The 27644-nt window shown below is 48.3% G+C and overlaps 1 protein-coding gene across 6 annotated transcripts in view; it reads right to left on the bottom strand.

The window, feature by feature from the left end:
• COL15A1 (collagen type XV alpha 1 chain) overlaps window positions 1-27644 on the bottom strand; it is a 102874-nt gene that overhangs the window by 31972 nt on the left and 43258 nt on the right. For 3 of the 6 annotated variants that reach the window (XM_055578619.1, XM_055578621.1, XM_055578618.1), the window contains 16 exons: window positions 27157-27304; window positions 23733-23842; window positions 20648-20800; window positions 19575-19727; window positions 17447-17596; window positions 16790-16930; window positions 13191-13250; window positions 11936-12028; window positions 10418-10543; window positions 9778-9840; window positions 3731-3766; window positions 3174-3314; window positions 2930-2995; window positions 2085-2120; window positions 1897-1980; window positions 410-475 (listed from right to left, as the gene is read on the bottom strand). In XM_055578619.1, coding sequence (XP_055434594.1) covers window positions 410-475; window positions 1897-1980; window positions 2085-2120; window positions 2930-2995; window positions 3174-3314; window positions 3731-3766; window positions 9778-9840; window positions 10418-10543; window positions 11936-12028; window positions 13191-13250; window positions 16790-16930; window positions 17447-17596; window positions 19575-19727; window positions 20648-20800; window positions 23733-23842; window positions 27157-27304 — 1626 coding nt within the window. The remainder of the gene's footprint in view (window positions 1-409; window positions 476-1896; window positions 1981-2084; window positions 2121-2929; window positions 2996-3173; window positions 3315-3730; window positions 3767-9777; window positions 9841-10417; window positions 10544-11935; window positions 12029-13190; window positions 13251-16789; window positions 16931-17446; window positions 17597-19574; window positions 19728-20647; window positions 20801-23732; window positions 23843-27156; window positions 27305-27644) is intronic. The other 3 variants (XM_055578624.1, XM_055578623.1, XM_055578622.1) reach the window with 3 other exon arrangements.

Below are 27644 nucleotides of genomic sequence, written 5' to 3'. Positions count from 1 at the left end.
CTCTAAACGGGGCCAGGAAGACTGAAGCCAGTCACATTCCCTCTTCATGTGCCAGTTTCCCCATTAGCAGTAGGCTCATCCCCTTCTGGGAAATGAGACCACGTAAATAAAAGCAGGCCCAAAGCATTGCTCAGACGTCAATTAACTTGTTAGTTATGAGTCTCTGATTTCCATTACACATATTTCTGATGCAAGGGACTGGAAGCTTCCACCGCATTGGACAAAACTCCCAGCACAATCAAATTAATGTTGCAGCAACTTCTCAGAGACACAAAGCTCTCTTTCCATTCCACTTTGAGACACTTAAGCTCTGTCCTTCAGGAGCGCAAAGATTCCAAACCCACCCAACTTAGTTTCAACTGGGGCATCTGGGTAGGACCCTCATTCCAGGGCAGCTGTGGATACACACCGGAGGCCCGATGAGCTCAGGAATGTCCGAGAAATTCATGAATCCTTGGGTGATGTTGGTTAAAGACTGAAAAGAGAAAAAATCAGACAAAGAGACAGAGGGTGGCACATATCCCACCTTGTTCCTGGCAGTGAGGCTTTAACTGAAGTCACCCCGCATGGCAGATGCAGGTGGACGCTGACAACACCCGCCCACTGCCAATACACACACTCCACCCACTTCTTAAGGTGGCCCTGAACCACATTATCACTTTTCTCTTTTGATAAATCTTAAAACTGCACAGTATATGAATGTCTTCTTTCTTGTATAATTTTAAATATTAAAATTTTATTAATTTTTAGAATTTAAAATATATACATGGTAAAGGAGATAGTGAAGGACAGCGAAGCCTGGCATGCTGCAGTCCATGGGGTCTCAAAGAGTTGGACATGAAAGAGTGACTGAAACAATTAATATTATATGTATGTTATTAATATATAATTATAAATTAATAATAATATTAATACCCACAGAAAATAGCATTGTTGGGATGTGTATGTGTGTTTTATGTGTATCTGTCCAAGTGGTTATTTTATATAAATGGTACCAGGCTATATGCATTATTCTTCAACTTGCCTTTTTTACTCAATCATATGAAATGGACGTCTTTCCATGTGGAAATTTTCAATATGAACATATTAGCAGGTTGCCAAAGAGCTGTCTAAAGGGACTGTACAATTTATACTTCCAACAAAGAGATTTTTCTATTTCACCACATCCTTATCTACATTTGATATTTTTGAATTATACTTAAAAATCTCTAGTCATTGTTTTTTTCAGTTATTTGGGACTTTTTGTCTTTCTGTCATCTACCAGTATGACGTTATTTCTCTCATAAGCACCACGATTTTTCACAAATGTGATGTTCTAATGTCCAGTGGGCTGCGATCGGGTCCCAGCCCACACCCCAGTCTTCTCTACAAATTTCCATCACTCTCCACATACCCCCAAGCCCATCAGCTCCCTGGGCATTGGATGCACCCATGTTTTTCTATTCTGTGCTTCGGCTCTGAGAGTTCCAACCCCCTGAGTTCTGGAAGTCCTGTCCTCCACACCTACCTGGTAAATCCTGCTTAGCTTTCAAGTCCCTCTTAAAAGATACTTCTTCCAGAAAATCTGTCTTGACTTCTCATATTCTAAACCATCTTTCCTCCCTGGTTCCCCCACTTATGTTCCTTGCCTGTCAGTTACAGCTCTGTTACACTTTTGACTGCAAATGCTGCCAACCAGAAGAGAGGGTTGGGGACACACTATGTGAGACAACAGAGGTATCACAGTAGGCATAGACAGATGGCCCACACTGGCAGGTAGAAACCCAACACCAGATGCCAGCTACACACCCCCTGCGTAACTAGCAGCCCTGAAGGCACCAAAGTTGTAGACAACCCTCCCTCCCCTTTAGCAAAGTCACAAAACATATAGCCATGCTCTGACCTGGTAATACTCACACTAGACAGGACCTCGATGCGCCCTGGTGGCCCCCTGGGCCCAGGGGGTCCCACAATGCTGGCTCCGTCCATCCCTCTGTCACCCTGGATATAGCAGTGAGAGTGGGAAAAAATCACTGTATAAGGGTAATGCTCCTAGAACCAGGATGAAAACTTCTCTCACCCCTACTACAGATCTATGACCTCACCTTAGGTCCCCGGTCTCCTTTTTCTCCTTTGGGACCCTGGCAAAACAAACAAATATTCTTTGAATTTTTTTCTATTCACTTTGCCCACTTTCCATCTACCCTTCCATCTTGCCATCTCTCCCTAAGCTCTCACAAGGATTTTATCCCTGATAATGGTAGCAAAAGATGAAGGGCAAATTCCCCTTACAGAGTCAGAAGGAAGGAACATCTCAGACAGCAAGAGGAACAAAGGTCTTCTCCCAGCACTGGCTGAGTGTCCTTTGACCCTGAACCTCAGAGCTCTCTGCATCTGGGGGATGGGGGAGGTCTTCCTATTCAACCATGGAGGGGGCAGTGATGCTCTCCTCTGTGGGGCTCAGCTCCTCCTGTACCAGTGTGCTCAGCTCTGGGTACCACTTGACAAACATAATGAGATCCTGGGGACTGGTCTTCTTGAGAGAAGTATCATAGCAGAAGATGGACCACACCTCCCTGGGGGAAGAGGTAGCGGGCAGGGGTACCTGTTAGGAGCATGGGATTCTGAAATGGGGCAAAGTGTGAGTCTTGAAAGGGCAGCAGAAAGGAGGCAATGAAGCAGAGATGCTTGATAGTTAGGGACTGGGGAGAGAGAGAGAAAGGTAATTTTCAAGTTTCCCCATATTATATCTTGTGCAAAACCTCTATGCTGTTCCTCAAAGAAACAAGCTATAAAGACCACCTGGTCTCCCCACTGCACAGCTGGAAGCTGGAGGCTCAGAGAGTGTGAATTATTGAAAGTAACAGAGCAGGACAGCACCCCACAGCTTCCCCGCTCCAGCATGACAGCATGACAATCCTCAAAGTGAAGGTTTCAAAAGTCAACCTACACTTGAAGCTGTTGGCCCAGAGATGGGCTCATGTAAGTGCCTGATACTTCCTGAGCCCTCGGTATCCTAGGGAAGGAAGAAGAAGAATTTCAGACCTGACTCCCAGACACCTCCTTGTGCCAGGTATGGTGCTGGGAGCTGGGGCTCAGCAGGGAACCAGCAGCACCGTGGCGTCCAGTTAGCTGGCCTTTCCAGTCATCCGTAATGCATGTTGCTCTTTAACCACAGGGATGAAGGAAAATACCTCAAATCCAAGTCCTGTTGTACATCCAGGGCCTGGGGGCCCAGGGGGTCCAGGAGGCCCTGGGGGTCCCATGACCCCAGGAGCGCCAACTTGTCCATTTTTCCCTGGGGGTCCTGGTAAGCCTCTGTTGCCGGGATCACCCTGTGAGGAAGAGGACAGGCTGACTATCTAGTCTTGAGTTCATTCATGGAAGGAATAACATTCACACCTGAGTCAGAAAATTGTTCTTTGAATTTCATTAGATGGATGGATTTTCTGATTGGTGCTGCTTAATGGTACAGAAACAGCCGTCTTGCCAACTAACATTTTACTTGGAGATAAGCTGACAGCACTCACTGAATGCGTTTGGGTGGAGGGAGTGACAGAGCAGAGAACCTGGCAGGCTATTCACTCTCCTCCAGCTCCAGATGTTCCACCTTCCCCAAGCAGTTCCATCCAGATGTTTTTCTCTGATCCATGACATTTACATGTTTTGTACTTCAGCCCAACAGTTCAGTTATACTAAACCCAGAGAGACAGGAAGAAGGAAGAGAAAATTTTTCTTTTTCATTTTTTACCTTTTCACCAACTGAGCCATCAGGTCCTCTAGCTCCCTGAAAAAAAAAAAGATGGCTGATTATATATAATATAATAATATATCTTCCATTAGGTACATTTAGAAGAAAATGCAGGATTACAGACACGTAAGTAACAGGACATTAAAATGGGACTCCTCCTGTGCAGTTTTGACTGATGTCTCAAACCTGAGCCCATTACAGTAATTGTGAGTTTGCTAGGCAGGTCATGCTGAAAGCTTGTGAAACCCATTTTTCAACCATTAGTTCATTACCTACCTCAAGATTGAAAAGCAGAAGTTGAAGATGAACCAGGGAAAGATGGTAAAGGAAGGATTTCCCTGGAGAGCTGTCAGTGTTCTGAGTGGACCTTCTCCCCACCTTCCCAAGATGGAAGTAAAGGGGTGCCTCTCCTCCTTGAAGCCAAGAAAAGGGGGTTCAAGACTTTGATATATATTCCCTAGGCTTTTGGAGATAGGTATATAATGGCTGACTCTCTTCTGGAAAAATCTAAAGAGCAAAAGCTGGCTGGAATAGCCCCAGAATTGAAGGGGAGGGTCTCTAAAACAACTTATGTGTCCACCACCAGTGGGGGCCACGGTAGAGGTTTTCTAGGGGGTTAGATGTGGATCCCGAAGTAAAGAGCCAGGTGTGAGTTCAAAGCAGAGGGGAGGACCAATGGGAGCTGATGGCAAGGCGTGGTCAGCCACAGTATACACTGCCCTGAATCAGAGGACTGCAGTCGGGGTTCCCAGCAGGAGAACCTCCAAGGAGACCACCCAAGCACCCTCAAGAGAAGAAGCCAGAAACCGCATGGCCACACAGAAGGCTCTCGACACCATGACAAAGCCACAGTCTAAGGCTGCACCTTCTCCCAAACCCCTCTTCCCCTTCCTATATCAAATCCACAGAAGTGACAGAGTGGATAGTTAAACAGTCATGCTCAAAACTAAGATGGTGAGTGACACTTGAACCTGAAACAGTGAAGAATGCCAACGAGAAAACACGGGAAGCTGAAGCCAGAGGCTTCAGCCATGGAGACAAACCACAGGGAGAAAAATATCAGGTAAGGGAGGAGTGGAAGCCAAGAGCAGACCATGGCTCTGCTAGACAGAAGTTGACATTCTGGAGCTAGATAGCCATGGAGCCCTGCCCCTCTCCCCTCACCTTCCATTTTCACTACAAGAACAATAAGAGTTGTTTATTGAAACAAAGGGATATGGCAGAGCCCCAGGTGGCTAGCAGACTCTGGGAGGTCCAAGGGTACCCCAAACACCTAAGATCAGCTGTTGAGGCACATCCTAGTCCTCCTGTCCTAAAACCTGCAGAAGTAGCTACCACCCAACTCGCCAGTACTTTGTATAAACAGAGGCAGAAAACAGATTAAAGAGGGATTCCAATTTCTAAAGCATAAACACACAAGCAAGAAACCCTACACATCTGAGCAAAAGCACACTCTGAAAGAGAACAGCATCAATCATGGAATGTCTCCTGAGGAAACAGAGCTAAGAACACAAACCAATCAGGACTCTAAGTAAATACTATATATTCTCAGGGAGAAAAGGGAGGATACTATTACAGCCAAGAAACAAGGACAAACTATTATGAAATAAGAACAGTGGTTAGAGAAAAAAATCAATTAGAGATCTCAGACAAAGATATGTAACTGCTGAGAAGAAATACTCTATAGAAAGGTTGAATAACAGAACAGACATACTTAAAGAGAGAACCCCAGAGTGAACCCGGCTACTCTGTGGGGTGGCGGGAGGAGAGGAGTGCTTGCAGAAGGAAGTAGAGGTAACTGGGGTCCTGTGGCTTCCCTGCCTGCCAACCTGACCTGGGAAAAACTAAGTGTGATCTTACATCCAGAGCAGAAACAGAAAGAATTGGGTTCCAGTTTTGCTGCCCAACCTGCAGGCTACAGTTTCTGTGTCTGTTTTTCTTGGGTGTGACCAGCCACCATCGTCTGCTATCCGATGCAATTTGTCCTTGAAGGAAGTACTGTCCTTATGTATTTTTCCAGTAATAAGTCAAATCTCGGTCAGAGATATTGTGAAATAGAAGTTAACTTGGCCCAGTCTCTTGATTTTTGGACTCTATCCTCTGAAAACATTATTACTGTTGACTCCGTTCAAGAAAAGGATGCTCATAAGATGAAAAACTGTACTTTTTCAAGTGTCTTTCTGACTTTTCAAATCAAGAGTACATCTTGTAGAAGTTTCAAAGGAAGTTCCAGAAGATATGTTACCCTTTCATTTATCTGTCTCAGAAACAGATGGTTTTATCTAGCTTGTAGGTATGAAGAGATAGTATCTGGGCCCATTTCATTGGCTCACAGATTTGGTGACCACCATTTTGGAATATGAGTAGATCAGTTCGGGGATGGAAGAGCTTATGTTACTATAACGTACATGAATAGGCAGAGTCAAAGTGGTAGCTCCAATTTAAAGGATCAGCAAAGACCCCATAGCTAAAATGGTGAAGGCAGACCTATACTTCACTCCTCAGTGAGAGAGCTGTGTGGTGAGGCTATGCACTGTCCTGGAATTCCAACCAGCAGAGTGGCGAGTCTGAATATGATGATGGTATGGAGAGACCAGTTCTACAGCAGAAACACTGTGAAAGAACCAGGTATGGGAGTGCTGCCTGTTGCAAAATGATGGTCTAGAATTTATTAGAAATTCTGGGGACTTCCCTGGTGGTCCATTGGCTAAGACTCTATGCTCCCACTGCAGGCAGCCTGAGTTCAATCCCTGGTCAGGGAACTAGATCCCATGTGCTGCAACTAAGGGTTTGAATGCCACAATTAAAAGATCCTGCATGCCATAACTAACTGAAGATCCCACATGCCTGGCGCAGCCCAAATAAATATTTTTTAAAATTCTGGCTCATTATGGTAGCTGGGTTTGCTAAGGACAATGTTAGACTTCATCACACAACATCAAAGACCTTTTCAGTTGTGGTTTCTTACTCAGTGCCTTATCAAGTCTGCTGGTTTTGTGTATAGTGTTACACTGATAACTTCAATTTGTTACAGTTAAAATTGACTATGCTCTATATGGTTTCATGGAGGCCTACAATTCAGATTTTTTACCAAATACATTTGATGATTAAAGAAGATATAAAATAGGAAATCCAGCCAATATCATAGCATTTAATTGAAACAAGCTGTTATAAGCTCTAAACCCATTACTAGATCCTATTTAAGAGCAGCTCACCACTCAGGTTCTTGGGAAGGGGTACACTGTTCCTTACTACACAAGATTTAGAGAATTGATCGAAGCCAATTTGGAACTGGTTGGAGAAAGGGAAGGTGATGGTCATTTACTTGCATTCCTCACATATCTCATGCAAAAGCTGGTTTTACAGGGCCCAGCAATGACATTTCAGGAGCTCAGTGAGGTTACTCACAGCCAGTTACTGGGAGCTTAACAGTCCTCAGCAATTCTGGGCACTGAAGAAAATTTGAAACATAAACTCTCTTCTGCCTGGGCATCCCAGTGCCTTTTGAGACTGAAGAATAACATGTATCAGTTAGATTATGAAATAAGCAAAAGAATGACAACCATTAGTCCTAGGTCTGTGCTGAAGACGGCAGAATCTACAGTGCAAAAGCAGAAAGAAATTTTTCAGAGAGCCATTTCCAGCGTGTTCTTCAGCAGCCTTTCCAGAACCATTCTATAGATGAGAAAGCAAGCCATCCCCTGCCCATTCCTTCATGGGCTAAAGATCTCAGAGTGGCTGCTCATCTTAATTTTGGGAAAATAAACTATGGAATATTCCTATGATCAAACTCAACACAGAATAATCTATTTGATGAATTCTTAATGACACCCACATTTTGATGACAATCTCACATTTGAAAATGATTATCTATAACAATATTATTTCCAGCCAAGTAAACCAAATCTTATTCTTCAGGGTTTTCAACTATCTGGACTGGCTGATACTTGAGGGTGAAGAGAAGAGAGCCTGATGTCCTGGTGACAACGAGGAACGACCTCCCTGCAAGTGTCCACCTAGCCGTGGAAGGCACTGCCTGGGCAGGAAATGAGTCCTCTGGCACTGGAGGCATGTAAACTGAAGCAGGGATCGGAGGAGACTCAAGGATCACCCGTATCATTGGATTTTATGTGGTGTTACATCCCTGAGATTATTCACTTTCTTTAGCATGTTTTTGTTGTTATTTCACCTTCAGACTATTCTGCTTGGTTTACTTTGCGGGGGTGCAGGTAAGTGTCATATTCAAGGTTTCCCTTCAGTTCTCCTGAAGCAAATTTCCAAGTCTTTCTAGAATCTGCTTTTCCTTGACCAGAAACCATCATAGACACACAGGGCAACAAATTAGATCTCATAGCAAATTCCAGGAAGAAAAAAGTGATTTATCTGCCACAGTTATTCTGGGCAAGCCTGCCACTTTTGTGCATGACCGAGTGTCTGAGCAGCTGCAGAGTGCGCCTGCACGGGTGTTTGCGGGCGGATGTGGGCGTGGGCTTGGGCATTTTTCAGTCTGAGACCAGAGCAGCAAAGGGTGTGGACGGGGTAGAAGTGTGAGGGGAAGGGGTGTGGGGCGGGGGCAGGGGAGCTGGTAAGAAGAGGAGGGAAGGCGAGAGTAAGTCTTGTAATGTTTCCTGCGAATTTTAATTTCTTATGAAAGAGCTGGTCCATGTACAACGAGTTCTGTAAAACTCAACAATTGTTTCTTCTTTTTCTGAGAAATGAGCTTTCCATGAAAACTGAGTTACTGTTTCAATTAAACACACTTGAGAGCTGACTGAAAACGGAAATTCAGTTCAGTGATGATGGGGGTATCTAGGGAGTCAGCATTTCCCACAGCTTTGTCCAGGTGGGGTACACAGAGGGTCTCCACTCCCCTAGCCATGTGGATGAACCCTCCCTCCTCTGAACCCCAGTGAAGCTCAAGACTACATCTCTAGAAGGAAGCTCACCTTATCTTTATTGTCTGCCTGGCAGAACACAGCTTATCTCATCAACCAGGCCAGGAACACAATTGGCAGGAACCCCACCCCCACAGCACCAAGTAGACTTAACAGACAGAAGATTACATGGGTTTATGGAGAAGGAGGAGAATGAAGACGTGTGAGACTCGGAAATGGAGGATTCATCAAACTGCTCACAGAAGCCTGTGCTAGATTCTAAGGAGACACAGACAATGCTTCTGCTCTGGTTGTCAGAGTAGGGTGGGGGGCAGACTGGTAAGCTAACAGCTATAGTGTCCCTGGCTGGAGGGCTCCCAGCAGAATCAACATTGAGCTAAAGGCAAGTGGAGGAAGGAGCGTGCTTTCTACTCATGAACAGTCCAGGAGAACTTTCCAGAGGATAGATCTGAACTGGGCCTAGGAGGATGAGGAAAGGGAAAGGACAGGAAGCCCCGCGCAGAGGCCAGGAGGTTGCGCAAGCCTGGGGCCTTTCAGTAGTGCTGGCTGGCCCGGAGGCGGGTGTGCGAGGGAGCAGTGGTAGGGAACAAAGAGGTAGGTCAGGAAGGGACTTGAAGATCTGCACACAGTGAAGGTTCCATCCTGCGGGCATGAGGGAGCCAAGGGTGCTTTCTCAGTGGAAAGACAGTGAGTGATGAGAGCTTGCTCTGGCAAGATGGACTGGCAGGTGGGTGGAGGCTAGACTGTGAGTGGGAGAAGGGGCATCAGTGAGGGGCCTGATGCCACCCTGTAGGCAAGGAAGAAAGAATGTCAGGTCAGGGCAGAGAGAGGGGTGAGAGATGTGGACTTAAGATTGGCCACTCCTGGCCACGGACTGATGGTGGCAAGAAAGGAGAGGAGGGAGGACTTAGAGAAGACTCTGTTTTTGAGTCCAGGTGACTGGGCAGATGGCGGTGCCATTCTTGGAAGCTGGGAACATGCAGGAGTAGACGGGAGAAGATGCTGAGTGCAGGTTTGGGTATAGAGAGCCCTGGGGAGAGACATCCAGCAGGGAGGACCAGGATGGGGTCAGAGGCAAGGTCGGGCTTAGAGGACAGAGGCAGGATGGGCCTGGTGGTTCCCTATGCAACACCCCTCCCCTTTTCCCCGTACCTTCTCTCCTTTCATTCCAGGAAGACCAGACGCTCCATCAAGTCCAGGTTTTCCCTCGGGGCCCTGAGGAACATCAAGGACAATCAGCCTACAATATCTTTGATAAGTATCAAATACGAACCCTCTTTGGAAAAGGAGGCCAGAGCTGAGAAGACCCAGCGGGTGAGGCGGGTGGGTCTAAAGCCTTGTGTCAGTCTGTAGCGGAACAACTGTCCTGGCCACAGCTCGGCCACTGCTGGCTGTGCGCCTGTAGACGAGTGTCCTTCACTCTCTGGGTTGTGCTTTCTCTTCTGCAGGGCAGTCGGGGGCAGGGCTGGACTAGACGGTCTCTGGGGCCTCCCACCCCAGGCCGAGCACTGATGGACTACGTTTCCAAGATTTTACATGAGCCTGTATTTCCTACACAGACTAAGATGAAGCAGTGAAACAACGTGTAGGATGTTATTTTCCTTGGCTGTTGCTTCTTATCTGGAGTCAGTAAAAGCAATGTCTTGGCTGAGGAGGATTTTGTTTACAAGTGCCAGCTAGCTGCTTACACCTAGTCATAAGCCTTAGCACTGGGGTCTGCAGTCTGTACCCCCTCCCTGGCTAAAGGAAGCCCCATGGGTACTGAGAGGGGGCGGTGACTTCGGTAGCTCACCGGGGGACCAGGTTCACCAGTAGGTCCATCTTCTCCAGGAGATCCAGGGGGTCCCATGAAAACATCAGTTCCTGGTTTTCCTGGGATCCCAGGTAAGCCAGGTGGGCCTGGGGGACCTGGAGGACCCTAAAAAAAGACACCGTGTTAAAAAACAGGGCAGGAGGGGACAAATGAATATGTTCCACTCCCTCCATTGTTGACAACGACCCTACGGGTACAGACTGGTGTTGCTCCTTAGAAGATGGGGAAACTGAGGCTCAGTGAGATGATGTGACTTGCTTAAGAGCTCACGCACACAGCTAATTAGGAGAAGAGCTGAGATTTGGACCCAAGTCTTTTTAAGCCCATTATATGTTTTCTGCCCAGATGTATGTATACGATAAAGATGCAATTTGTTGGAATTCTCAGAGGTGCTCTACTTTAGTTTTCTGATTACCTGAGAGGTTAGTCTAAAACTGCCTATTGTTATAAAGTGAAAAGGTTAGTCACTCAGTTGTATCCAATTCTTTGTGGCCCCATGGACTATATAGCCTGCCAGACTCCTCTATTCATGGGATTTCCCAGGCAAGAATAATGGAGTGAGTTGCCATTCCCTTCTCCAGGGGATCTTTCTGACCCAGGAATCGAACCCAGGTCTCCTGCATTGCAGGCAGATTCTTTACTGTCTGAGTTAAGGCTTACTTGTTAAGCCTTATTAAAATACCCCTGCAATGTACTAGTCTTTTTAGCCTGGGGCTGGGTTTGCTGATGCCACCAGCTTGGACGTTCTAAGTGGGTCCTGTCCCACTCATCCAGTGAGTCCTGAACCCTTCCAGCCCTGTCATGATGAGCAGGCAGAAAGGCAGCTGAGCAGAGCCCTCTAGGTGGGGATTCTTGACAGGGGCTCAGAGGAAGGGATGGAATGAGGTTGCGGCTCTGAGGACAGATGCATGAGATCCAGGTGAGAGGAGAGGTGCTCCCAGGGGGAGATCTAGAGGGAGCTCTGGTGGCCCAGCCTTGGGCAAGAGGCTGGGGGACCAAGAGTTGCCAAGGAGGCAGAAAGAGTGGTCTGCAGAGGTAGAAAGGGGGCTGCCTCAGGGTAGGGAGGGTTTTGAGAAGGGTCTGGAAGTCAAAGTGTGAAATGCTGTGTAGAGAAGAGGCCAGCAGGTCTCTGTGATGGGTAAGGGGGTGGGGGGTAGAGCTGGTGGTAGAGGTGAAGGTCATGGGCATACCTGCTGTGGAAGAGGTGCTGGAGAAGGCTGCCAGGGGAAGGAGGCAAGTGTAAAGTGGGGCTCCTAACTATAAACTAAGGTCAGACTCACTTAAAACTGACCAAGGATGGAAATGCCGGGCATACATAAATGTAGATGGGAAGTATAGTGAGTCCCAGGAGCCCACCGCCAGCCTCAGCAGTCATCTACAGAGGCCAGGCTGGTTTCATCTGTTATCAATCCCTGTGTCCTCCCCCCTCCTAGATCCTCATGAAGGCTGCCCTCCCCTCACCACCCAACACCAGGCCTTTTAACCCTTCACACTCACTCTCAACAGCTCCTCACTGTGCACCAGGTCACCAGAGCCAGAGCTGACATCCAAGCCCCAGCCCAGGCCGGAGCCCTCAGCCTCCACTTCCACCTGCAGAGAGAAAAGGTTCCCATGCTGGGTTTCACCATCATTCTCCAAGGACAGGCATGTCACTGAAAGCTTTCCAGTATTCTGTGCCCCTGTAACTGCTGCTGGTGACTTCCCTTCTGGCTCTTTCGCCCCGTCCCCTCTACAGCTGCCCTCCTTCTCTCCCTCCCAGCTGTGCAGCCAACATATGGCCAGTGCTCAAACACAGGACACTTTCACAGCCTCTCATCCTCTCTTTTCCTGCATTTCCAATCCCTACTCATCCTTCAGGGTCCAGTTCCATGGTCACCTCCTCCAGGAAGCCCTGCCCAACCCCGTTTTCAGACAGAATTCATCTCTCCTGCTCTGTGTTCCCACCAGCCTCTGTGGAAGTCTGGATTTGGCCCTAGGGCCACCTGGCTTTGAAGCTCAGTTGTGTGTATCTGTCGGCCCCGCTAGGCTAAGACTCCAGAATTGGCCCAGTCCTGAGACACCTCTGGGTGCCCAGGGTCCATCATGAGATCTGGCACCAAAAAGGCACTCAGTGTCTACTTGTTGAATGTCATCAAATTCCTCCAAAGAACAAAAGGAAACTTCCAAAACACCTTTCTGGTACTTAATTCCTGAGGATGGAAACCAGGCAAAGCCTCCTTCAATCATCAAGTAAGGAGGATCTGGGTTAGGGGTTAGAGCTGAGTCTGGGCAGGTTGTGTGTGTGTGGGTGGGAGAAGGGAGGTGATGACATGGAGGTGGAGAGACAGTTAGGAGGCTGCTGTCGCCATCTGAGGGATGAGGAGGTGTTGCACAACTAGACTGAGGGGCTTGGGGACTGACTGGATCAGGGAGGCGGGGGAGGCACTTGAGGACATTTCCTGGCTTCTCTCTTGGAGATCAGGAAGATGGGGTACCATTCCCAGAACAGGGGAGCCCTGCAGGGACAGCAGGCCTAGGAGCATGGTGACAAGTTCAGCTTGGGATGTGAGGGACCCAGGGGCCTTTCAGGGCACAGGATATAAAGGAGCTTTATGAATATAAAACTCCTGGGCTCCAGGAGAGAGTCCCGGCACAGGAGTGAGCACTGAGCTCTGACTGGAGGGCACTTGAGAGGAAGAATCCTCTGTGGCTGTTGTGTGCATCCCTGGCCCCGGCACTTTGTACACGTGACAAGCATGGGTAGGAATCTCACCGTGGGTTCAGTAGGCCCAGCAGGTCCAGGGGCGCCAGGAAACCCCTCCTCAGCTTCACCCTAAAGAGAACAAGATGTCAGTGGAGCACTGGGCACCCCTTCCTCCTGTCCCCTTCTCTCTCCAGAAATTACGCTCCTCTTCAGAGGAGGCTTATGCAGGAGTTTTATATACCTAATCTGTTAAGCATGTACCACATGCCAGGTAAAATTTCCAGGTATTAGCTCATTTGATTCTCATCCCAGGGAGAAGGTCTACATCCCCATTATACACACGAACAGACAGAGAGAGGGGTGTGGCAGGGCCAGATGTGGGTATCCCTCTCACCCATTACCTTGGGTGAGTCTAAGATTCAAAATCATCCAAAAGATACTTCAGAGTGGGTAGTCCTGTTACTGTCTTTGTGGTGTTTTTAAATCATTTCCTGAGGAATCAGGGTACCTATTTCAGCTCGTCACAGATTCCAGACACAGGCACTTAGGGTGAGGTATCTTTACAGGTTATATGCCAGGATGAAATGCTGCAAGCTCGTCTTTCCCTTTCTCCTTTCTCCCCCTCTCTCTTCTTTTTTCTTGTTGCTTAGACACTAAGTCATATCCGACTGTTTTGTGACCCCATGGACTATAGCCCACCAGGCTCTTCTGTCCATGGGATTTCCCAGGCAAGAATACTGGAGTGGGTTGCCATTTCCTTTTCTAAGAAATCAATCCTGACCCAGGGATTGATGTCATGTCTCCTGTGTTGGCAGGCAGATTCTTTACCACTGAGCTACCTCTCTTCTTAGAAATTTTTTAAAATCTCATTGGAAAAGTCAGAAGCACCCTTGGTGGAAACACCACCATATATTAGGAAACTATCAACCACCACAGTTCTGCTACTTTAAGGCCATACTTGCTGACATTTAGAAAGGGTATTTCCTTCCCGGGCTTTTGCATGTATCTATTTTTAATATGTTAAGACCACTCAGTATACTAAATTTCATAACCAATTTTTTTCACTTAGCATTATACAGTATTTTCCTGTCATTAAATACTCCTAGTAAGTTTAATTTTAATAGCTGTATAATGTCCCATTATTTGAACATCCTTTAATTCAGTTAACTCCCCTATTGTTGGCTAAACTGTATCCAGTTTTCTTTTTCCATTAGGGACAATACTAAGATTAATATCCATGTACAGAAAGCTTTTTTTAATATAAGATTACCTCTTTTAGGATTGATTCCTAGAACAGAAGTGTCTGGGTCAACAAAATGCAATTTATGGTGTTTATATGTGTTGACACAGAACTTCTCAGAAGTAGTCAGTCACTGACACAGCCACCAGCATAGCTGGTCTCACCAGGCCCTCACCAAACACCAGCTTCTCAAAGCACAAAATATAAAGGATCTAAGGACAACTGAACCAGGCTGCCCAACAAATCAATGGCAAAAAGAACAAAGTAGGTGGGAGAAAATCAGACTAAAAGAGACTTAAGAGACACCAACCAAACAATGTAGACCCTGTTTGGATTCAGATCCAACCTAACCATAAAAAGGCATATTTAAATAGCCAGGGTATTAGATGATGTGAAGGAACCATTGTCAGCTTTGTTAGATGGATAATGACATCCATTATCACCCACTGATGGATGATACTGTGGCAAAGGAGAAAAGGTCCCAGATTAACCTTTTAACAATACACATTAATGTGTTTTTTAGTTAAATGATATGATGCTTGGGATTTGCTTTAAAACACTCCAGCCTTCCCTCCACTCCAAAAAGATAGCTGTAGGAGGTGGATAAAAGCAAGGCACATTATGTTGCTGACTGATGTATATGAGGGGGTTTATTATACTATTCTAAGTCCTTTCGGGAATTTTTAGAGTTGCCATAATAAGAAAGTTTAGAAGAAGGAGAACTGGCTCTGTGAGAAGGCACATGGCCAGCCAGCCCTGCTGCACCCGATGTGGCATCTCTGTGGGGAGACGCAGTCTTGGGGTTTTGTGTGTTCCTTGGGGTGAGGAGCAGAGGAGCAGGGGGACTTCATTTAGGGAGTCACAGCACAGGAGCTGGGGGCCACAGGCATCCAGCCAGCCTGGTGGGTTCCATGTTCATTTCCCAGTCGAGTCTCCCGGGAGCACGAACCCTGGCACCAAGAGCTCCTCAACTGGCTTGGCAGTGGACTCAGACACCTGCAGCAACCTAAGCATCCAGGTGTCTCCAAGATGCAGAAAAGTTAAAAACCAGAGCTCTTGCTCATCTTCTCCTTTTACAGAAAGCAACACCAAGACTCACCACAAGTCAGAACCTCAGCCTCCCGGCTCCCAACCTGGAGCCTCTTCACTACACCACACTCTCGGGGATGCGCCAGGGCATGAGCTTTGCAGGCCAGTATGCCCGGGTTCAAATCCTGGCCCTGGTCTTTGGGGCGCGCCACAGCAGGCAGGTTCCTTTACCTAAATGTCACTCCCCTTGCCTGGGAAACAGAGATGACTCTCCTTGCACCAGAGAGTGGCGTTGTATAGATCAACTTGGAACCCAGAGTGCTTAATAAATGTCCATGCAAAAGGCTTATTTCTTGCCCCTTCACTGTGAGTTCCTTGGGGACAGGAACGAGGTCATATTCATCTCAGTTTCCAAGTGTATAGACTGAAGGCCCTGAGTTGCTGTGCACTGAGTCATGACAAGTGAACGAACAAAAAATAAAGAGACAGAGCAGTGCTTGGCAAGCACCAGGGGCTGGCGCAGTGGGCATCTGGGACTTGCAGCTGGCTCTCGGGTGTACCATCCCATAGTCCCTCCAGTCCCGGGTCAGCACTGTGGCTGAGGGACCACGTGCCTGGAGGTTGACTCAAGGCTCTGAAAGCATGTGTGACCAAGTGCTACTCGGGGAACTGGCAAGCCCAAGCTGGTCACCAATGGAACACTTTCCTTTAAAAATATCGACACTTAAAGGGCAATTTAATTCCCCAGTTCACACAAGCCCATGCCGAGGACTGGCTCTGGGTTTCCCACTTCTAAAAGACAAAGTCACAGCCCTTAAGTAGTGACAACCTCACACCTGTGCACAGAACTTTCCAAACAGTCTCTGACCTGCATTTCTGACTTGACGTCACAGCTACCCTATTTTACAGATGAGGAAACTGAGGCCCCCAAAAAAGGATTTGCCTGAGGTCATATAGTTGCAACCCAGAATTATAGAAACTTGTGTTACACGGCACCTGAAGGTAATTGGACCCTCTCAACACACACACACCTTTGATGCTTCTATTTCCTTTATAGTCTCTGCCACAGCTTATAAGCTTTCTCACCTCCAGAATGGGAATCTCATGACATTTGAGATGGGCCTTTGTACCTTTCGGCAGGTCTGCCTGTTAGACTCACTTCAATTAAAGATGTGGGCAACTTGGAACACAAAGCCAGGTGCCCTAGCTTCTTACCTCGTGCTTTATCTCTACAGACTGCAGCTTCCTCATGTGTTCTCTCAAAAGCCCCAATTCTGCATGTTCCAAACCAAGATGAAAACCCACGCCCTTCCCACGACTCTGGCCTTTCTTTCCCTCCTCTGTAAGACTGGCCAAGTCAAATCTTCACACCTCTGTGTGAAGTGAAATCTTCACTTACCGGAAGGGCCCCGCTTTCAGGGGCTACTGAGGGTAAGGGGAGTGGGGGCCCCTCAGGGGGAGTGCTGCCCAATGCGTCTGCCCCAGCCGCAGTAAGGGGCTCCTCTGTCGTGGCTGCTGCTAAGTCTTCGTCGCCAGGACCCTGAGAAGCCAAAGCAACATAAGGACTCGTGTCGCCTCACCCACAACGCCACGAGCACACTGCTGCTGGGGAGTTTTGTCGACTGTCCTTTGAGTGGTGCTAGCCCAGTTTCAAAGCACTTGCCTACCTACAACTGTCATTACTCCCGACATACTCACCAAAGCACAGGTTCACGATCCTCTTCTGAAACGTGCATCTCCTCTAAGCCCTCCTCCCTAGCAGTGCTCACTGCCTCCCCTGATCCCAGCAACGCTGTCTAACTTTGGACCACGCTCTGAGAAAGTTCTCCTAAGACAAAGCTGGGCGTAGTAGGGTCAGGACCAAGCCTGTTCCCCTGACCCCCTCTGCCATGCTCCTCAGTTACATCCTGCCTCCCTCTGTTGGTGCCAACCTAAATCCGTGCCCTAACGAAGTCGCCTGTGCATTTGGCTCTGGGAAGGCCAGCAACTGCTCCTGTCCCATGACCCTGACCTCCCTCCCCGCTGTGAGCTGGAGAGGATGCTAGGAGACACCTACAGAAGTGACCCCTTGCTCGGAGGCCGCTGTCGGTGTGATGAAAGCCAGGTCATTGGTGGGGACCCCGCTGGCCTCTTCTTCCTCAAAAGTGCCGAGTGGCACATCTGTTGCAGCTGCTGCTGTTGTAGAGCCTTCTTCACTGATTGGACTCTGAAAGGAAATTGGCACAAGGGCTCATCCACCTCATCCATACCCCGGGTCGCTGGGTGTGTGACTGCAGGGAGGAAACTACTGAGGTCATCAGACAAAAGCATGGCCATAGCTCATCTAGCACCAGCCTCAGCCCACAGACCCCCAGAACTCCAGGCTTAGAATGCACCCCTCAGGTCATCCCCTCCCTGCCCCGGAGTCCCCTCAAAGACGTTTCTGCTGGATGCACAGCTTGAGTAATGGGAGCTCCCCACCTGCACAGGAAGCCCTTCTATCTCCAGACAGCTCTGCTAGCTTAGTTTCTTTTGAGTAAAGACTGGAACCTGATCCCCGGTTTTCTCACCCTGTGACAAGGGATTTGCCTTTAAGAGGAAGGAAAGGTAAGGGGGGAGGGAAGCAAGGTGAAGAAGAGGAAGAAAAAGAAAGAGCAGGTGGTAGTGACGATTAGTTAATTAAAATAATCCATGTAACCAGCAAGTGGCTTGGGGCACTCCATCACCTGGTAGGGGCATGCCCTCTCCACTGTAAAGGTTCCTTGTCTGGACATTAGTACCAGAGGTGAAAGGCTGAGAACGAATGTGTGGAAGGATCTCAAAGACCAGTGTTGGTATGTGACGGCCTGACGACCCCCTCCTTTCACGCACCCAGCAAACATCTACTGAGGCCCCAGCATCTGTAGGGATGCAGACAGATCTATGAGCAAGATGTGTGTGCTCCCCAGCCTCACAGAGCCCACAGCCCAGCTGAGCCAGAAATGAGCAATTTACCCAGTCTACTCCTAATTACAATTGTGATGAGACCTTCCAAGGAGACATTCAGGGGTGCTGTGAATGTGTCTGACAGGCAGACTTCACAGCCTGGGAGGCGCCTTCCTAATAAAGTGATGTTTGAGCTGAACTCTAAGGATAAGCAGGAATTAAATGAGGGAAGGAGGAGGAGGAAAAGGTCCAGGCAGATAAGAGAGGGGGTGGGAGGGTTCTAAGGCAAGGAGGAGTGAGGTATGATCCAGAAATTGAAAAAAGACCAGTGATGCTGGAGCACTGAGAGCAGGGACAGTGGCCCAAGATGTGGCCCCAAGGCTGGTGAGGCTGAACCCTGCAAGCCGTGGCGGCCAGGTGGGGGAGCAGGGCCTGCAAGGAGGACAGTGGGAAGCCTCCCACAACAGCTGCCCCCACCAGGAGGAGCTGGGAGAGAGGGTGGAGGTGGCCAGGGGAGGCCTTAGCCATCGTCTGGGCTGGGGATGTCTGGGCTGGGCTCGATCCAGGGGGCTGGCACTGGAGAAAGGTAGAAAGAGGCACAAGTGTGATATGTTGAGGCAGAAAAATCAACAAGACTTGACACGTGACAGAATGTGGGAAGTATGGAAGAGGGAAGAGAATTCTGGATTTGGCAGCTGGTGGATGAGGACTCCATCATCTGAGACAGGAACTCAAGAGAATAAGGAGTCTAGGTTTGAATCTGTCGAGTCTGAAGGTCGTGCAGGACAGCCATTATGACAGTGTTACAGGACAGACTTGCAGTGTCCTTGGATCCTTGCATCCTGCCTTCAGGAGATGGGAGCATCTCTCCATGATGCCTGAAAGGAGGGTTGAGAAGGCCTGGCCAGGCCATTGGACCATGCCAGGGCTTGCTTGAACCTGACCCTCCACTGTGCTCTGACCACCTGTGCTTGTGCCCACAAATGGGCGTGGCTGTGGCCACCATCACCTCCTCCATTCACATCCAGCACTCTTCCACTCCCGCTCCCAAGCCCTGCATCAGCCCTGCGCTGTCCCCATGCCTCCAGGGGCCACAGCACTCTCCACAGCACGCTCATGGGCACCGGCAGACCCCACCTCTGAGGGAGTATTTGTCAGGTGCCCCCTCCCCATTCAGGTTCTTCTGGATTTGCTAGACAGAATGGAGACTGGCCCTCTCAGAAGGCTGGGATCTGCTCCCAGCTGTGACCCACAGCCTTCCAGCACTTTACACTCTTTACCAGAGTGACCATTTCTCCAGGGTCCTGGGTGGGCATAGGAAGGGTCAGTCCCCCGGTGGGCACGCTGCTGGCCTCTGCTTCCCTGGCAATGCTCACGGGCTCCTCGGCCTCCCCTGCTGCTGTCGCTGCTGAACCTTCTTCGTTTTCTGGACCCTGAATAGGAAGACATCACCAGGGCCACCATCACTGACCTGCTGCACTATGGCTGGAAGGAACTGAACTGCCCTCCCTGAGGGCAGCAACCATCATTGTGACAGATCCGATGGATGTTTTCCAGGCCTTTACTCATTGGGATTCTTGGCAGGAGGTGGCATCATTGACTACTCCTACAGCAAGGCAACATTCCTGTTCCAGACCTAGACATAGCCCCCAAACCCACCTGCCTACCTCCCGGCTTGTTTACTTCCTTCTTTCCCTACTTAGGAGTCAAGGGATCCAAGATCCTGCTGTGACTAGGTCACTTCCTCTGAAATGCCCTTCAGTGACTCCCCACTTCTGCTGAGCGTTCAGGTTCTTTTTCACGCACCCGTGGTCTCAGAGGCCTCTCCAGCTGAGTTTCCCTTCCCTACTGCTCACGCCTGGCCCTGCAGGCATGCTGCACTTGGGTAGGTCTTTTGTGTTCATCTTGATGCCTCCAGCTTCTGCTCCTACTGGCCTACCTCCTAGAACACCTGTCTCACTCCCATCACGAGGCTACTTCTAAGCATCCCCCGGTCTCCCCTTCAGCATCCTTTACCCAGAAAGGCCTCTTGGACCCCCAACTCTGGGTTCTGGGCCCCCTTTTTTGTGCTCCCCTGTGCTTCTCCTATCGTACCTCTCCCCTCTCTGTCCCCCCAGGGGCTGGATCTGTCCTTTTCACCTGGTGCCCAGCACAGTGCAGTACTCCACAAACACCTGCTGAGTCAGTCAACAGAGGCCTGGGCCTCCAAATCTGAGTCTACTTGGACTTGGCCCCACAAGGCCATCGCTCTGTACTTTGCAAGCAGGTGAGGAAGACCAGTGACTGCTCCCACCCGAGACACCGCCAAACTCCAGAAACAAGTGAAGTAGAGCATGCACTCTGAGCTGCTTACCAGAGTGACCCCCTCCCCAGGGTCCTCAATGGGCATGGAGAGGGTCAGTCCCCCGGTGGGCACGCTGCTGGCCTCTGCTTCCCAAGCAGTGCTGATGGGCATCTTGGCCTCCCCAGCTGCTGCTGTTGCTGCCAAATCTTCTGTGTATGGACTCTGGGAACAAAGACATCACTAGGGACCAGATCACTTGCCCATACCCCTGATCAAGATGGCTGTGGCTGGCAATTTGCATCTCTGTATCTTCTTTCCTCAAAGTACTTTCTTATCTATGATGTTGCCCCAGCTCCACAAAAGCCCCCAGAATCCCTGTGGCAGGAGAGACTGCAAGGCCCCTGTGTCTTCCACCTGATTCCAAGCATCTGTTTGCCACACCAGTGACTGGGAGATCGCTGCCTCCTGAGACACCTGCTCGGGTACTAGACACTTCAGTCCAGCCCCGTCTGCCTCCCTGTGACCTCTCCTGCGTGCCCGTCCAGGAGCATAGGAACAGGGTGAGTGTCTTCCCCCATGACACTGCTTCAGAGGTATGTAGGCAGAAACCCTGTCCTCCTCAGCCTTCTCAAGACTGGACACCACTCTCTTTCCCTGTGACTCAGTTTCCTTAGAAAATTCACAGGCAGATTCTCTGAAGGTTACACAGCAGATGCAGGATATGATGCGAGAGAGCAACTTATGCGGCTGGTGTCACCAAACCAACTGCGCTTTATCTCGGTTTCACAAAGGTTTGTTTTTTTAAAAAAAAATATTTGGGTGGGGTTTTGCTCTGTTTCATTGCAGAAAATAGTTCTTTTGATACTAAAAACACTAACCTGATCAGAGTTAGATTTCTTTGCTGCAAGACTTAGAGCCTATAACCAGAATACAGAGAGGAGCATTTCCCAAACCCACTGGGCTACAGAACTCTTTTCCCACATAACATTAAATCCTTATAGAATTATTGTCCCCCCCAAAAAGAGAAAAGATGATGTCATAGGATTTTAACATATTATTGACCAGGGGATTTTTGCAGAAACTAAAGCCTTTGGTTGGCGATTTGTTATATAAGTGAATATTGAAACACTCCAGTCAATAATGTTTGGGCAGCGAAAGACGCATTAATAAATCTTTGGTCAATAAGTTGTTAAAACGAGATTTTATTCTGACTCAGTGTCAGCTAAAGTTCCAAAGGGCAAGTATAATTCAAGAGGCTCCAGATACCCTCTGTTAACCTCTAAAAAAAAAAAGAGCCAGACCACTTATGTGGGACATGCACAGAGACAATGAAAGGAAACAGAATCAGTTCTATCCTATCCTATCGATATTTGCCCTCCACCTGCCTCCGGGCTATGTAAGAAAAGGGAAAGAATTCATTTAGGGGCTAAGCAATTAGAGAACAAGAATTCCTTTCGGCAATTTCCTAGTAGCCTAGTGGATGGGAATCAGCCTACCAACGGAGGACACAGGTTTGATCCCTGGTCCAAGAAGATTCCACGTGCTGCTGGGCAGCTAAGCCTGTGCACCACAACTACTGAGCCTGCGCTCTAGAGCCTGGGAATTCAACTACTGAAGCCCACTTGCCCTAGAGACTGTGCTCCGCAAAAAGGGAAACCACCACAATGAGAAGCCCACGCACTGCAATGAAGAAACCCTGGCTCATCGTAACTAGTGAAAGCAACGAATACCCAGCACAGCCAAAAATAAATAAATAAACTAAAAAAATTATTTAAAAAAGATTCCTCTAGAGACAATTTTCTGTGTGCTGTGGCTTCCCCCCACCCTCCATCATTTGTTAAGCACAATACGTAGTCCTCGGACTTTGGGAGACAAAGGGACTGGTGTTTGATTCCTCTAGGGAAATACCAAAGGCAAAAGCAGGGAGCTATCTAGACTCAGAGTGAAGAGAGAGAGAGACAGAGAGATAACTGTCCTGCTGTTGCTTTCCTGGTGATAGAATGATAACAACCGCTCCAAAAAGAGCCATTAAAGCCATCCTGAGATGAACTCACCCCACAGGGCCCCCTAGAGGTTCAGGGTGACCAGAGGGTGGAAGCCCAGGAGGAAGTTAAAAGGTCAAAAATGGACTTGGGTCCTAGATCCCTTGCAGGACCTCTGGGGAATCACAAAAGCCCCCATGAGAGAATATTCTAGCAATAAGACATCTTCCCCACAAAAGGCCCAGATCACAGTCTGACCAGACACATAAAACTGTGCCGTTTTCTCCAGATGGGCCAGGCTCTGCAGATGTTGAAAACAGCTGCTGGGGGGTGGGTAGTGATGAGAGAGAGGAGAAAGAAGTAAGAAAATATACAGGAAGTTCCTGTGCTTCCTTCCCTGCCTGGCTCCTGGTTGTATCTGTATTTTTATTGGATTTTTTATATTATGCTGGACTGGATTTTGGAAATACCTGTGAAAATAGGCTGTTTACCAGACAGTGACTGGGAGAGGAGTGTCTTGAATTTTCGTCCCAGGATAGGGGAAGGAGTGAGCTGACACACCGTTCTTAGTAAAGGTCAGAGGTAAGAAGGTTCTGAGTTGGAGAAGGAAATGGCAACCCACTCCAGTATTCTTGCCTGGAGAATTCCAAGAACAGAGGAACCTGGCAGGCTACAGTCTATGGGGTCTCAGAGACGGACACGACTGAGCGACTAACACAGAGGAGAGAAACATAATGTTTTAATTTGGCACCCTCCCATGTCCAGCATTTTAAACAACTGGCTTTGCATGTGTAAAAGCCAATTTCCAAACAATACAGTGGACACACTGCTAAAATCTGATTCTGTCCTGAAGGGGCTCAAATGGCAGAAGAGGCTGTGCATCTTCACAACAGGAGGGAGTCAGGTTCTGTGTTGAGAGCCCAGTATTCACCTCTGGGGAGGTCTGAGGACCGGCCTGAGCTGTGTCTCCTCCCCTGTCCTGGCACATCCTTGGGGAGCATCTTGGGCCCTGGGACTCCCACCTCCTCTGTACCAGAAAGAGGGAGGCAGTCTCCATGGTGTTCAACTAAAACTCTTGCAGCCTTCTGCAGTGCCCAAGACAAGTCACCATCAGGTCTGAAATAAGCAAGCAAATGTACTACCGACTTACATGAAATTTACCATTCACTCACCTCTTCAGTGACATGAAGGAAGACCCCATCCCCTGAGCCAATGTCTGCAGTCGGGGAACCGTCCACAGTCTGAACTGCCTCCAGTGTATCATTCAGGATCTCACCAGACCCTACAGGAAGCAGGCATTTTTCAATGAGTAACTGCACTTTGCAAGTGAAAAAGAATGAGGTTTCTTTTCATCTATGACTTGAAAAGATGTTCGTAATACAGGATTAAGAGGGGAAAAGTGCTGCAGAAAGACAGACGCTGAAAGGCAGTATTGCAAGGTGGTTTCAATTACAGGCTCCAGCATCAGCTGTAGGGTGAGAACCCAGCGCTGCCATTTACTGGGCATGTGACCTGTGGCAAGTCATTTAACTTGTGGCTCAGGCTGCTTGCCTATAAAGAAGGGATCGTAATTCCTATCTCATAGGGTCATTTTGAAGATTATGTGTTGCAAAGATTAATTAAGCTAACATAAGAAAAGCATTGAGGACGGTGCCTGACATACAGTTAGTGATGGATAAATGTTCATTGTTAGCGTGGTTCTATATTTTTAAAAGGAAAAAAATATATGTATGAGAATACACACTTCATTATCATTAGATATATCATCATCAATATGTAATTAATATATTGTTATACATAACATATAAAACATACAGATACATACATATATATGTGTGTGCAGATAAACCACACATACTAAGCTAAACCACAGTACTTAATATTGGTTTCCTCCAGAGGACAGGAGAGGAAACTACCATTTTTTTGGTTCGTACAACTCTGCATTGATTGAACTGTTACCGCAAGCACATATTTCTTTTGCAATTTAAAAAGCAAATGGAGTCCTAAAGCAAAGAAAAAGACATTAAACTACACAAATGCCTGCCTGTTATGGGCTAGGTCCCAGGCTAACTCGTGCCATGCACTCCTTCCTGGAATCCTCTGGCGGGCCCATCGATGCTCCCTACAAGGACCTCCCACCACCTCACAGTCGGTGGGCAGAACCAAGGTAGGAGTCCCACGTTTTCAGTCTCCCCGTTGTCACCCCATGGCATGTGTCCTGCTCTGATCTGCATATTAGCACCTTGTGATTATTAGTCCCATTTTGCAGAGGAAGAACAAGGTCCCACACAAGAGGCTGGGAGGGGCCCTGAAGCCAGCCATTTACACACATGCTGTGCTCAGCCATATCCCGCCGTAAGGACGGTGTAAGGACGGTGTCGAAGGGAGATGCTGAACTATTCAAGGGAACCTGTGCCCGTGTGCACTTTAAAAAACGGAATGTCCTGGAGTCATCAGCCCCTCGCCAGTCACTCTCTCATTCTCCCTACTCTGGCCACCAGAGGGTGCTGTGCAAGCAGCCAGAGGGACCCCAAGCCTCTGCTTCCCCACCCCTTGAAGAATGAAGGTGAGGATGGCTCAAATGTCCTGTGCCGGGATGATGTCAGCGACCCTTGGAATACAACTCTTGGGAGGCTTTCCCTAGCCAGAGTTGGGGCTCGGGGTCCAGCTCCTTCCTCTAAAGGTCTCTAGCCAGCTCTGCTGTTTCCGCTTGGCCTCTGTCTGCCACAGAAGGAATCTGGCAGATGCTGGGAACAGGCGAGCTGCGCTCAGACTGGGTCCCACCTCCTACGCACTCACTTCTCAGTCTAGGAGAGGCCTCGCCTCCCAACCCCGCAGTCTCTGCCCTCGCCTTGCTCCTCTCTCTGAGATCCTAATCACCCTCTGGAGAGCAGCATGCGCAGCTCACAAACCACTTCCATACCCGCAGAGGCAACATTCAACCCTCTCATCCACCCGGGAGGCAGGGGTTGTGAATGCTCCCAGTGGACTGAGGAGGAATCCAAAGTTTGGAAAAGTTGAGCAGCTTGCCCAGACAGCAAATAGGTGGCTAAGCAGGGCTTTCGTCCAAAGGATCTACTCTCAGCCAGCAGTCTTTCCATAGCTACACCCTGACTCCTTGCTGGTATTGTGACTTTATTAAATTATTATACAATTTTTTTAATTCAGTACTGTATACCTTCTCTCACGAACAGACTTCCCAAGTTTACTTGCTAAAATAACATTCATTTACTGATGAAAGTAAAAGTGTTAGTTGCTCAGGCTTGTCTCACTCTTTGCAACCCCATGGACTGTAGCCCACCAGCTCCTCGGTCCAGGGGATTCTCCAGGCAAGAATACTGGAGTTGTTAGCCATTTCCTTCTCCAGGGGATCTTCCTGACTCAGGGATCGAACCTGGGTCTCCTGCATTGCAGGCAGATTCTTCACCATCTAAGTCATCTTTTTAGACTTATAAAATACAGAAGAAAAAAGAAAATGAAAACCACCTATAATTATGCCTACTCACAACATTTTGTTGTATATCATTCTAACACACACACACATACAAACACACACACAGCTCTATGTGGCAATATATAAACAGATATAAGTAACATATATTCAAATTTAGGGTCATAGCACACATAAAGTTTTGAAAGCTGCTTTTCCTTCGGAGTTCACCACGACCATGTCCCTGTGTAATTAAATCTTCTGTGTCACCAGTTCCAGGGCTGCATGTGTGAATATGGGGGGTTTTGCACCTAAATCTCGGTGCTCTGGTGTTGGCTATAACTTACTTCAATTTGAATGGCTACCCCTCTGATAAAGGGCAGAAAACGCAGGTTGATCTCAGGCTATGGGCACATGTCCAGCTGCTGCCTGGGGGATCTGTCAGACCCTGGACTTCTGCCGGGGCTCCTCTGTATGGCTGAGCAATGGTGAGAGCCTTGGATGGGTAACCAGGAGGCCAGGCTTGCTGATAACCTCCTGGGTGTCTGCCATTCTCTGGCCATCCGTTAGTTTCCGATAAGTGCCAACAGGAGTTTAGATGGCCTGATCCTCTGAGAGTTGGTGAGTTTGTGGCCAAGGCTGGAAAGAGTAGGGATTCTGGAGTCAGGCCTGAGTGTTGGCTCAGTTCCACCACTCACTAGCTGTGTGACTGTGGACACGTTGCTCACCTTTCCAAGCATCGGTTTTTCCATCTGTAAAATCCTGGCTAATACTACCAACTAGGAGATGTGTTGTAGGGATTGGAGAGGAAGTATATAACACTTGGCACACAGTAGGTATTTAATAAACAGTCACAATGATCACAAGCTTTTCACACTCCAGGCCCTCCTAGAGGGGTGGAGTCTGGGGGTTAAAAGTGCTTGGTATCAAGATTAAATGCCAGCTCTGCCATTTATGAGCTGTACAATCTTAGCTGGGTGACATCACTTCTCCATGACTTGACTTCTCCATCTTATTTGTAAGTTGAGGATGATTGCAGCTCCTTACTCAAGGTTGAAGGGAAAGGCAAGTGAGATGCTCCACACACACATCATCTATACATAAACACATCACCCAGTCATCACTCAACATAACCCACTGAGTATTAAGGAGCTCCAGGGACTTGCCTTGCTCGGGGCTGCTGTGCAGGTCAGCGCTTAAGTTGCTGGTTTCCTTGGTCCCTTCAGGTACAGGTTCACCAGAAAGCTCTGCATCCTCAGAGGCAGGGGATGGAGTTGGAGGTGTGTGTATGGGTTCAACTTTTGCTTCTTTAGACTGCAGGGAGGAAAAATGAGACCCAAAAGGATTTACTTGGCATGAGAGCAGAAAAGACGGCAGTGAGTATCACTGGAGAAAACAGTATCTCCACAAAAGCTGAATAAACCCAGAAAGCCTTATCTTGCCTATTATGTACCTGGGTCATCACTGATCTTCCTCAGTCCCTGAAAAAGGTGCATGTTGGGATAATTAAATTTTGTTCAGTTTACAGCGAGACCCTGCTACTCTTGGATGAAGCTCTTGGAGCACAGAGATCACATTCCTGTGATCCCTGCATCCCAGGCCAGCACAGAGGAGGTGCTCGGTAAAGATGTGTTAGAGGGAGGAGACAGAGGAA

The sequence above is a fragment of the Bubalus kerabau genome, chromosome 4 (genome assembly GCF_029407905.1).
Source record: "Bubalus kerabau isolate K-KA32 ecotype Philippines breed swamp buffalo chromosome 4, PCC_UOA_SB_1v2, whole genome shotgun sequence".
NCBI lineage: Eukaryota > Metazoa > Chordata > Mammalia > Artiodactyla > Bovidae > Bubalus > Bubalus kerabau.
The sequence above is the reverse complement of the archived record's forward strand: the minus strand, read 5'-3'. Positions and strand labels throughout refer to the sequence as shown.